This window comes from Drosophila innubila, assembly GCF_004354385.1.
Source record: "Drosophila innubila isolate TH190305 chromosome 3R unlocalized genomic scaffold, UK_Dinn_1.0 2_E_3R, whole genome shotgun sequence".
NCBI classification, from domain to species: Eukaryota; Metazoa; Arthropoda; class Insecta; order Diptera; family Drosophilidae; genus Drosophila; species Drosophila innubila.
Window position 1 is genome coordinate 16,989,924 of NW_022995380.1, and position 13,108 is coordinate 17,003,031.

The 13,108-nt window shown below is 38.8% G+C and overlaps 2 protein-coding genes across 10 annotated transcripts in view; one reads left to right on the top strand and one right to left on the bottom strand.

Annotated features, from left to right (window-relative positions):
- The first annotated feature begins 2,546 nt into the window (after window positions 1-2,546).
- LOC117790289 (regulating synaptic membrane exocytosis protein 2) overlaps window positions 2,547-13,108 on the top strand; it is a 40,438-nt gene continuing 29,876 nt past the window's right edge. For all 9 annotated transcript variants that reach the window (XM_034629692.1, XM_034629697.1, XM_034629696.1 and 6 more), the window contains exons 1-5: window positions 2,547-2,754; window positions 3,786-3,990; window positions 6,298-6,423; window positions 6,491-6,865; window positions 7,813-8,392. In XM_034629692.1, the coding sequence (XP_034485583.1) occupies window positions 2,645-2,754; window positions 3,786-3,990; window positions 6,298-6,423; window positions 6,491-6,865; window positions 7,813-8,392 (1,396 nt within the window). In that variant the 5' untranslated portion in view covers window positions 2,547-2,644. The remainder of the gene's footprint in view (window positions 2,755-3,785; window positions 3,991-6,297; window positions 6,424-6,490; window positions 6,866-7,812; window positions 8,393-13,108) is intronic.
- LOC117790291 lies at window positions 5,507-6,204 on the bottom strand. The gene has a single exon (XM_034629700.1). It carries the CDS (start codon window positions 6,173-6,175, stop codon window positions 5,816-5,818), a length of 360 nt encoding a protein of 119 aa, XP_034485591.1. The 5' UTR covers window positions 6,176-6,204; the 3' UTR covers window positions 5,507-5,815.

Below are 13,108 nucleotides of genomic sequence, written 5' to 3' on the forward strand. Positions count from 1 at the left end.
ATATGTATATGTATTTTTTTCGTTTTACAAGAACCATTAAATGTTGGACCCAGCTCAAACATTTATAACTATGTCAAAACTAAACTCATTTTCAAATGTAATGTAATTTTTATCATGGTTTTTTCATTTCATTCATTTTGCATTAAAATTTAATTAATTTCGTTTAAAATTTGAGATTTGAAAACTGAATATTTTAAATCTCATGTTTTCACTTCTAATTGTTTAAACTTTAAAGCTTGACCAACTTCAAGCTTGTATAACTTTGTCGAAACACGATCGATTTTTAATCGGAATGTCATTTTGATAATGAATTGGCCTTTTATGTTTTTCTGCATTTAATTTTAATTAATTTGGTTAGCAAATATATCTCTGAATTTGACCTTTTTTGGAATCTCATATCAATTTAAATCTGGTTCTACAGTTTAAACAACTGATTCATTAGTAGAACTGTGAAAAATTCATTTCAACAACTTAAAACGCAGAAACGTTTAAGTACACACAATGTCTATTGAACTGTAAGAATTTCCGTTTAACTTTAACACAATTCAAACTTGTTTTTTTCTTAGATGCAATTTCGTTCACAGTTCTTTTCAGCTGCCTCACAGCTGCCATAATCTGACCTGCTTTGACTTAGTTGTTTGTGTAGATGGGGTCGATATCCTTTTAAGACATGTTTATATTTATGCCTTAAGCTGCTAAATGTTGAATCCGTTTTGGCTCAATCCTCGTGTCGCACACATAAATTGCCTAATGGCTTTTCATTTCAACGCTGGGTTCTTCGACTGCCTCACTGTGGAATAAGTTAATTCTGAAGTGCAAAAGCCGCATTTCAATCTGCATATAAGGAAACCACACATACACGTCTGTATATGCATCGGAAATGAGGCGCATGAAAGGCTTTTGCTGCAGTTTCCTTATCCAGCAGCTACATATCTCTCTCTCTCCCTATCTCTCTCCCTCTCTCTTTCCTTCTGTTCTGCTGCTCTTTCATTGCATGCATCGTACTCGGCGTGAAGTGCTTGCTTCCGCTTGCATTTTACATTACTGTGACCCAACGAACAAGTTTGTCAACATTAATAGCTGTCCCGCCTTAACATTCCCCCTTCTCTCTCCTGTTGCACTCACTGTGTGTGTGTGTTTATGCAATGGCCTTATGTATATTTTCGCATTTTATACGTGCGTCACCAGGTCAACCGCAACCAACAGCTCGCAACCCTTTGCCTCAAACCATCCCCACCCTTCGAACCTCCACCTGTTCACGGCTTTGCTCTGCTGCCCGCCTGTTCCTGCGGCTTGTTGATGACCATAAATACATTTACACATGTTTGCATTGTCGCCCACAGCCGACCGCCCCTTTTCCTCCCAATTACACGATCTCGTTAAAATTCTCATTTCCGTTTTGGTGCACAAAGTTGTTTATATATTTTCAAATTTAGCAATTGCGATTTAATTAAACTGGCAAAGCATTTATTACTACATTTGCATTTAATTAAAAATGTCATCAATAAACATCTAAATGTTAGAAATCTAGGACTAGATGGTATTATTAATAAATAAGGAACTAATTATTATTTTTTTATATATGTTAACTGCTTGTTTTTTTTCTGTTGGATATATATATATTTAATCACTCTTAATAATGCACTCCTCTTTTTCTCTCTTTGCAGTGCTGACTACTAAAAATCTTCTACAAAAATAGCGCGTGCTTTAAAACGCTGAACAAAAATGGCTGCAAAACCGATCGAACAACAACAACAAACACAAATAGCAACAACATCAACAACAAAAGCCAGACAGCATTTTAGAGCGCTAATAGAAAAATGAAACAGAAACAGAATCGAGACGCAGTTGAAAGATTTATTAAAATTCTGCACTTAATATGAAAGCGACCTAAATAAAAATACCAACAAAACGGAAGGCGAACGACCTTGTCAAGGTCAGAGTGCAACACAGATACACTAACACTTCCATGCACACGCACACTCACACGCACACACACACACACGCACACACGCACACACACTTAGACACGCACACACACGCACATCTAACCGGCGAAGTGTAATGCGAAAGGAAACTGCAAACTGATCCGTAAAATGTTTCAACGAATTTCCAAAAGTCTAAAAATAAGCAACAAACAAGCCGAAATCTAATAAAGTTCTTTAATACCACAAATTACCAAACAAAATACTGAAAAGTAAAATTTAGAAATTTGCTCTGTGATTTTCTATCAGAATGGTTTAATAATCCAATTAATATTAATAAAAATAATACAATTTAAACTTAATAAATAAATACAAACATAAATTAATATATTTATAAATATTACGTAATTGCATTCAAAATAAATTATTTAAAAAAAGAGAAGCTTTAAATTCCCAAAACCAAAAACCAAAAACCAATACAAGCAAACAAATTCTATATTTAAAACAAATTTATTAATTATATACATAATAAAAAAGAGAACATTTAATTAGTGCAAATAAAGTTAGAATACAATACATTTATGTGCAAAGCCAACAAATTATAAGCCACATTCAGTTCGAGTTCGAGTTCGAGTTACAGTTGTCGTTCGTTCCAGTTTCGTGTTCCAGTTGCAAGTTGCATTTTTGGCATCCTTTGGATTAGCTGAGTTCCTGTAGCCATGGATGAGATGCCCGATTTGTCGCACCTGACGCCGCACGAGCGCATGCAGATTGAAAATGTGCTCATGCGGCAGAAGCAGGAGGAGGACAAACAGAACGAGATAATGCGGTGAGTGACAACGAGTGCTCTCTTTCTCATCTCGCATATTGAGGGAGAACAATTGATTAAATTAATAAATATTAAAGCAATATATCTACAAATGAGTTTTTTAGCTAACTTTGATAAGTGCAATGATAACAGATTAAGATCGATATGATTAATGACTCTAGAATTGCAATATAATTTAATTTAATATCGATAATTCTTAAAAGAAAAATTGTAAAACATGTTTCGAAAGTGAATTTATTTTTATTAATAATTGCAATAACCCTTCACATGAATAATTAAGTCATAAACCTAGCAAAAATCTCTATATTATAGCTATTTCCACGACCACTCACATTTGCCACATTTGCTCACATTTGAATGTGCCTCATATTTGGCTTTCCACGAACAAATGTGAAACTGTTAAGACATCCAAAGCAAATCAGCTGTTCGGCTTCTGTGCACAAATTATAAAAAGCAGACAATAACAACATTTTTTTATTTATTATGATATTATAATTGGCGCAAATTTAATGCCTGCCGATTTTATTGATGAAAACAGCTGGTTAAGGTGATAATTCCTTTTTTTTACGAGCTTATCGATAAACACGCGTGTTCGATAAAAAAAATACTGAAATTCACCGGGGCGAATGGCAAAAAATCGGCTCATTCATTATGAATGAGCCAAAATGATCATTCGGATTTTGTACTGAAATGAAGTTCACATTTGGGCCAAATGATGAAAATGGCGTCGAATGAGTCAAATGTGCTGTCGTGGAAACAGGCCATTAAATAGGTTGCTTCGATTCACTTTTTTTGAAACCCTATTAAGCAGCCGATAAGCTTTCGATTTACATAATATGTTTTAAACGGGTGTTCAATAACTGTAGTCGAAACTAGAATGAGCTTTGGCTTAAAAATATGCAGAATCATTCAAATGACAAGCGGATGGTTGAATTTTGACCATTTAAAAAAACAATAAATAAGTTTGATCATTGGGAATGTACTTTGCTAATTAAATATCGATTGTTTTTTCTATCTTTCTCCCCGTGCAGTCGGAAGCAGGACGAAGTTGTTACACTCGAAATGCAAATCAGGCAGCGATCCGAGCAGCAGAAGAAGGCCGGCGTCGAACTGGATGCCACCTGTCACATATGCCTTAAGACCAAGTTTGCCGATGGCGTTGGCCACATTTGCCATTATTGCAACATACGCTGCTGCGCTCGTTGTGGCGGTAAAGTAACGCTGCGCAGCAACAAGGTAAGTAAGACATTGACTGTCCGTCTCCCCATTACCTTCTCCCATTGCCGTCACCTCACTGTTTATTAAGTATGTGTGTGCAACTGAGCTGACAGTGTGACATTGTGACAGGCTGACACATTTTCCAGTTGGCAATTTTCAAGTGCCATTAGACGCGCCTGTCACTCGACAACGCGTGGAGCTGGCAAAATGGCAGAGCAACACCATAACATGGTCGAATTTTCAAGCTCATTTTCAAGCCATTGATAAATTGAATGGCACTCTGTCGCCAGCTATTCTGGCGTCGCACTCACGCTCTCTTCGTATTTGTTCAAGCAATGCCATCACTCATACGCCCCGTTGGCCAGCAAACGCTTCGTTCCCCAATTGTCCAAAGCTTGCTGCGTGCAGTACGCATAAATAATCGCCATTTGTCGGCTGTCTCTCCTACTGCTTTCCATTGAAACCAGCCAATATTTATTGACCGTTTAATTCTTGAGCCAACAGAAGAGTTCAAGAGTTTAACGAATATTCGGAGCATTTAAGCGCAAATAGTTTTCAAACGGGTTACAATCAAGCATTTGGGGAACTTTTAAGTAAGAACTTAAAGGGTGTTTCTTCAAGTTTTAAAAATAATTTTACAAAATGACAGGGATGTAGTCTTATAAACATACTCTTATCTGTGCCAATTTAGATACTTCAATTGCTTCAAGTATTCTTGTAAATTTATTGGCATTGCCTTTCGCTTAAGTTCTCTGGTATTCTTACACGAGTTTCATCTCAGTAAAGTTTAATTTTATTTAAATGATTTTTTAAAGTTTGACAGTAATTTCTACGCATTTAACTTGAAATTTTAGTGAACTAAGAACTTAGATAGACTTTGAAAAGAGAAAGAGTTTTATGGTCGAGTCCTTGTCTATGAGCTAGCCGTTACTCGAATTTAATATAATTTGAAACAATTAGAAAAAAAATTGATCTGCTTTAAATTTAGTAACTCCAACTTTTACCGTCTCTAAGACAGACTCAATGTTAATGCTTATATAGAATAAATATTTGCTTAAAGTTGCCTCATTCTTCCTTTTATACTTTTAAAGAAAAGTACTTGAAGTGGTGTTTAAAACAGTTATCGAAAGATTATTTAGAATAAATAGATAAACCTCAGGCAACAGTTATAGAGTTCCGATATTAGAGATGTTAGCGGGTTGTTTACTGTTTTCTTTGTTACAATTGCCATCTATTGAAATTGTAAGCGATCTGGAGCAATCGTTGATAAGAGCATTACGTTGGCTGTGCCTTAATATGTCTCTTAGTTATCTATTTAAACATTTAAAAATTCCTTTCCTTAGCAGCTCAACAGAAATTGTGAGTTTCTGCTTTTCAGAGTGACCCATAATGATATTCAAACGATGGTCTTCAAGTCTTTCCTCCAATTTCGACTGAAATCCCTCGGGGAGAGCAAGGGAAGTTCCTTTCAGCGCAGCATTTGCCATTTGGCACACCATTTCACATTTCACATGGCATTGCATTTCAATTACACTCTTTTTTCTACTTTTTTGTCGTATTTCAATTTTTATTTTACCCAGTGAGCCGTGACAGGGCTTGGCTCTTGTCTGGGCTTATCATTTGCTGGCCACGTTGCCAAAACGTTTCGTTGAAGCATTGCCAAGATGTCACACATACTCACAGCTACAAGATTATGTATATATATCTATATATGTATATAAGATAAGTATGTATGTATGTAGATATAGAGGTAGATTGACGTTGGTATAGGTAAGAATAGACGAAGACGATAGAAAACTTTAACAATTTTTTGGGGATGGTAAAAGAAACGCGAAATGGAATTTCAATTTGGCGTTCTGTTACCGAAATAGGACGCACGAAATATGCACGACATGTGTAGCCAACGATATAGATCCTGGCCATCGCCATCGCCATCCCCATCGCCAAACTCTAACACCTCCTCATCCAGGTCTTCCAGCTCATCCAGCTCATCCAGGTCATTCCGATTGACTCTTCTGCCCCTTCTCTGGGGTGGAGCAAACCATTGTACGCTGCAGAAGCCGGCAAAGTACTCGTTATATCCTCGCTCAATGTACGTGGTCAGATGCAGGTTGAAGTTGCCCCAGAGATCCCACAGCTTGCTGAAGTAATAGAGCAGCCTTATTGAATGATAGTTATCCGTGACCAATTCGCTAGCGTTCATCTCAGAGCACTACCTCATGCCTGACCCTCAATTTGTTGTGTAAACTTATAAATATTGAATACTGGGGACAAATCTTGACAGAAGTATCAAGGTTATTAAGTTCGTTATCTTTTTATTTGTAGGTCATTTGGGTGTGCATACTGTGCCGCAAGAAGCAGGAGCTTTTGTCCAAGACGGGACAGTGGATAAATAAGACTGCGGTGCAACAAGATGGTTTCATCCGACGCATCGAGCCCGATGGAAGCAGCGTAAGTCGCAGCACTGCAACATGCAGCATGCAACATTTAGCTAACAGTTTATCTCTTTTGCTTCCAGGATATCTCACAGCAGGCCATTGTGGATCCACACGACATTACGGACAAGAGGCCCAAGCTGGAACGCACTCGTAGTGCCGCCGAGAAGGAGAACCTGCCCATGCAGCGGGCCGGGAGCATGTTGCGTCGCCAGTACTCGCAACAGGAGCAACCAACGAATCGTCGACTCTCCGTCTCGGACAGCGGCATGGATCCCATGAGTCCCGGCCAGCAACAACAGCTGCAGCAACAACAACAACAACAGCGCCATCGCATGCAGCCCATGAATCCACAGCAGGCGCAACAGTACCAACAACAGCAACAACAACAAGGTTACGGTCAGCAGCATCCACAAAGATCCGGCGCATATCCCGAGGATGATCCACGTTACTATCAGGTGAACTTACTATGTATATTCTAGTGATGTAGTTTCAAACTTTAGATCGAGTTTTATATCGAAATAGAAAATCGATAAGAAAATAAGTATCGTGTCTATATACCGGAAAATAGTAGATTGAGTTGCAAATATCGAATATCAACAAAAAATGCACGACCAAACTCAATTCTACATATTAACTACGATGAACAATCCTCTGTGAGTTGTCAAATTTTCATGGAAATCGATTTATTCAACTCGATAGAACGTCTAAAAAATCATCGAGCTGAAGTATTGATAATGGCTTCCGCGAAAATCGAGTTGTCGATATTTCGATATATTTTTACATCACTAGTATATTCAAATCTGTTTTCAATGATATGCAATGGAAAAGCATTATCAAGTATGTTCAAGACAGCAGAAGATAGGATTAATCAAAGGATTAATAAATTACACAAAAAGAGGAGCTACCGATTTGAAATACTGAAGATACTAAAGAAACTTAATTGGTAACGAAAGGTATTACTAAAAATATGATTATATATGCGTAAAAAGAAAATAAGTATTTGTATATACGGGTAATAGTGATATATCTAGAAAATGTTGAAAAACAACAGAATGAGAGAATTAAAATGATATTTCACAACATTATTCTGAAAAACGAAGTAAAAGTTTGTCAACTAGAGAAAATGAATAAAGAGTCTATAAAATTAAACATATTTTTTTTAGCTTATTATCCGATTGTGTTAACATTTTTTGGACACAGTGAGACTACAAGTATAAGAGTATGTAACGAGTGTATTGAATTGACGAGCTGATCGGCTTGTATAAAAACCATGAAAAGGTAGAAAAGAGAATAAATTTGCCAGAGGATTAAGTAGAAAAGAGTTAAAAAAATTTCGTAGAAAGGTATCAGCAATCTTAACAGAACTTAGAAATTGTAAGTAAATGATGTTTTTTAACTACAGGGCGAACTCGATGGTCTGATGCGACAACATCCACATCTGGCGCATCCCAGCCAGGTGCAACAGCAGCCACAGCACCAGCAGCAGTCACAGCACCAACAGCAGCAGCAACAGCAACAGCATCTCGTGCCTCAGCAGCAGCAGCGACAGCAAAGCCAGCAACAGCAATACACTGCACGCCAGCAACAACATCAGCAACAGCAACATCCGCAACAGCAACAGCAGCAGCAACAACATCCGCAGCAGCAGCCACAACGACTGCCACAACAGCCTTATCAGGGACAAGCGACACATGCACAGATCCATCAACAGCCTGCATCGATGGGCAGCCAAGGCTACCAGAAAGCACCACCACTGACCCGCAATCTGACGATCAGTGGTGGCCATGCCATGGATGCCACCTCCTACAATCAGCAACAGCAGAACCAGCAACGTCGTGCCTTGGCGGGAGCTCAGTACGCGTCGCAGCAGCAGCGATCGTTTAGCAGCTCCGAGGAGGAATTCCAAAATCAAATGATGGCTGCCCAAGCGCAGGCGCAACTCGGTGGCGTCTCCACGATCAGCGCTGGTTCCGATTACGACGGTGAGTTGATTCGTTTTCTCCAATTTTGCACACACTTGTATGTCTTTCTATTGCTCTGAAACTCGCTGTCTCTCAATCTATATCTCTCTCTCTCTATCTCTCTTACTGTTGATCGTGTTAGCGCTCGAATTGCTGTGACACAATTTTCCTCTCTCTGTCTATCGCTCTGTACAAATATATACATTACTTTCCCTCTCTCTCTCTCTCTCTCTGTGTGTATTCCCTCGCTTTCAATTTATTACTCTAAGTGTCCAGCAAAAGGCGATTTCAAATTGTTTTCTGTTTTGATACAACTCTTTAATGTATCTCTCTCTCTCTGTCTCACACACTCTCTCAAGACTCTCTTTTTTGACTCGCTCGCTCCATCAAAAAAAAAAAATACATTCAAAATATAATTTAAAAAATATAAAAACAATGTTCCAAAAAGTAACACACTGCTGTCTCTCATTGGTGCGTTGTCTTTTCCTTTAGATCTTTTTGGCTTCCTACTTACAAACTTATAAATGTTTTTTGATGCAATATTTTCCATAAATTTTCTCATTGTATTTTAATATATGTCTCCTTTATATTCATTTCTGTTTACACCTTAAACTTAAGTCGTGTTTTTCGAATTTCCATTTCGCTAAAGTTTCACACTTTTCGGAACCTCAAAAAGTTGATTTCAATTGTTTTGTATGTAGGGTATTACACCACCACGTATAGCGAAATGGGAATTTGGAACACACCTGTAATTACTTATAATTTTAAGTCTAGTTGTAAAAGTAGTTAGATATCAAGTACACTTACATTTCTAGGGTAAATTCTAAGCAAACTGTAAGCTATATTTAAAGTTGTGGCACGAATCGAAGGGCAATTTACGTAGCGAAAATAGCCACGTTTGTGACCTCCTTTGTAGGCGTAATCTGCAACCAGTTTCAAAAAAGGAAGTCTTAAATTTTCACATAATTTTTCACTGTGAAAATTGTTGGCAAAATGCAAGGAAAAAGTTTTCAAATGCTTTAGTGAGCCACAAAGGAAAACGCAAGTTGCATGCACCGCATTTACAAAAAAATAGAAAGCAAAAACCTCTGACCACACAGAGACCCAAATATACACACAGAGACATACATACATACACAAACAGAGATACACGTATTCCGTTTACAAGGGAAACATTTCGAGGCGCTTATCTTGGGGCCACTTGACTTTCAACAACAGCCGTGGCAGCAACAGCAACAGCAACAGCAACCGCAATGGCAACATAAACGAAATAAAATAAAAATAAATTGTTGGCCCTAGAGAGGTGCAGTGTGAGGAGGGCCTAGTTGTTAGGGGTAGGGGGTAAGCAGGCAAAAGAACCGCGACAAGTGCGCACTTTTTGGACGTTGCATACTCTTAGGCTGGCCGTTAAATGCAATCAGCATAAATTATATGCAGCAGCGGTGCAAGTTGAAGAGGAAGGCTGATAGTTAAAAGGGGGGGAACGGCATTTAGGGCCACAGCTGACCCGAAAACACATTTTCCAAGTCGAAGCAAACGCAGAGACAGCAGCAGCAATAGTCAAAGGCTTTTCCTTTTTGGCAGCAACCACAAGATATCAAATATTCGTTGCCAGCTTGCTGAAGGGAGAGCGGGTGAAAGAAGGGGAAGGGAACATGCTTCCTGCTGCTGGCTGCTTGCAGCATGTTTTGTTGAGCGACAACGACGACAACGGCGACACTGTCAAGTGCGTTTTGCCTGGCAAATTTATTATCCTAATTAGAAAGTTTCTTGTCAGCACTTGGCTGCAAGCCTCAATAACCAGCTACCCCCTCCATTTGCCTCTTTCTCTCTGCCTTTGGTTTTGGCTTGACTGCGCCTATTACAAGGCGCATGCAACATGGCGACTGGTGATTTAAATTCAGTTCTTTTTATTGCAACACATTAGCGTGCACAAAGTTTCTGGCAAGCATGTTGCACTTGCTGCCGCCCCCTCTCTGCCCTCTCTCCGTCATATAATAATTATTGATTTCAACTTTGGCCCCCCAGAAGAGAGGCAAGTGCGAGTTTCTTATTGTTGTTGCTGCTGCTGCCACGGCCAGCTGCAAGAAATTGTGGCATTAAAATTAGGCGCAAAGTTTTGGTCTACCCAACATCGTCGATAAGCAGACTGCAACTTTTGGCAAAACTCTGGCAGTACTACCTCAGCTGATAGCACCACAGCCACCACCCTTCCCATCTCCCCATCTCACCTAGCGCAGCACCACCCGTCCTCTTCCTTGAAGCCTGTTGTAACAGCCGGTGCAGCTGCACTGGCGTGCACCTTCAACTTTCACCACTTAGGCCACGCGTCTTCAAATTCACCACAGCAATACGCAAATACACCACCCGACAGCTCACAATAGACGCACACAAGGCGTCCCCAGACGTCATGCGTTGGAATTTTCCCACAGTCACAATATTGGAAAGTTCCCACACATAAACACAATTGGAATGTAAAACGCATGCGTCTCTTTTACACTTTACACCTCACTTTCTCCCTTCTCCACCCACCCCATTCTCTCTCCATCTCTTCCTCTCTCTCTATTCTTTTCTCTCTTTCTCTCTCCGTGTGTGAACATTCCATAGCATCAGCAGCAGCTGATGATGTTGCGAAGCGCGCGTAATGTCACATTTATTTGATTTAAGCCTAAAAATGTATTTCACTTTATGAGCTACTAAACTTCCCATTGTGGAATGCTGTGGTGGGGTTTTTGTTAAGGGTTGTCCAAGCTGCGAAACATTTTGAAACGAACTAGTTCGAAAATATAGCTTCTAATGCGAACTAATAGATCAACTGTTCTGATATTAGGTAAGGTTAGTAAACTTTTATAACTTCAACCCCAGAAATGACTGTTATAACAGAAACTTCAAGATTTATTTAAGTTAAAGATCACTTTGGGTATCCAATATAACTATATAATTTAATATGAAATATAAGAGTTGAACTGATCTATAATTTGATATCAGCAGTTGAGTTGGATAACATTTAATCTTGGCTCAATCCAATTGACGTAAAATTAAATCAGAAACCCATCATAAGCTAAGTCTAAATTATTAGATGAATAATTGCTATTTTCATACTTTTTGAAATATTTGTTATTTTTTATTTTGTTTTCACGATTTTTTTAATAACATTTTTATTATGTCAACAAAATTACTGTTATAGATGGATTTTTCAATAGGAAAATTTGCAAAGTTGAGGATTAGAGAATTCTTTGTAGCACAGCTGTTGGAAGTTGTATATAATTACAAAATTGAGACAATACCAATCTACTGCTCCTTAAATGATTGATTGAAATGATTTGATTTTAACATAGAGATATTTGAAGAGTTTACCTAAGTAGAATTAAATACTAGGTTTTATTTGTTTAAATAAAATAATAAATATATTCTGAAATGCTTTACTCAGTGAAAGCGTAATGAAATTCCTTGTCTATAATAAAGTTGCATTATAAAACTGTAGATTGCGATGACGCCATTCGTGGTATTCCTAAGCAGAGATCAGATTACTTTGTGTTGAGCATTACGATGTCATCATGCTTCACGCTTCATTCTCGCATTTCCCTTAACTCACTCTGGTTCACTCTTTAGTATATTGCAGCGACGTCATTTCATTCACTGCATTTCATTTCATGCAGCTTCAAGCTCTTTACTACGAATTCGCTAGCAACAACAACAACAAGAACTAATGCACTTGCAATCCAGTTAGACAGAACAGTTAGTCAAGCATCCAACACGCGCGCGCCTACACTTAGTCAAAGGGGGGAACAGTTGAGCGGGGGGGCTGCGCTTGTGGTTGTGGGTTGGGGCTGCCACCCTACTGGAAAGCAAAGACAAACACGTTGATTTTGCCATTCGCCTTGGAGGTGGAAACAGCAGCAGCAAAAATACAAACACACAAACACACACACACACACACACACATAGAATAGCTGAGGCAGAGTCCCAGTGCAGCAAACCCCTGACCAAGGCTCAACCCGCTGACCCCAGTATGGGGCAGCAGCTGTCAATGTTATCGCAGTCAGCGTCGTGTCTCTGTCGCTGCTGACGTCGCAGTCGCTGTCGCTGTCGCCGTCGCTGTCAGCGTTGCAGTCGGCTTTGGCCACGCTTAACTTTATTTTTAGTTGTGCATTGGAAGCGTCATGGGAAAGTGCTTTTGCAGCAATAACAACAGTGGGCGAACTTGTAACATTGTTATTGGAAATGTTGTAGGCTACCAGCAACAACAACAACAACTACTACAATAATAATAACATCAGTAGCAGCAGCAACAACAACAACAAACACTAAGGGTAGGCGCCAAAGGAAAGCGAAAACGTAAAGCAAAATTCCATTGAGGTTTTTTATGAAATCGAAACGAAATTAGTTTTCGATGAACTTTAAAGGCGACTAAACAGCCGCTGCGGTTCGGCTCCAAGTTCTCTCTCTCGTCGCACGTGTCGCAAAATTGTAAAAATAAAAATAAATAAATCAAAACCAAACTTAATTCAACAAAATAAACAAAACAAAATTATAAATATAGAAAATATTGTGAAATATCAATTGAAATTCAAGTGACAAGACGCGAAAAAAGCATTGTGAGAAATCGAAAGTGAAAAAGTTTTAGCAGCGAGCGAATCTGTGGCTGAATTTAAGGCTAAGGTTGAAGTTGCTAAACCAACAACCTTGAAGTGAAATTGTGCAAAAGAAATGCAAGTGAAAAACAAAACAATTACA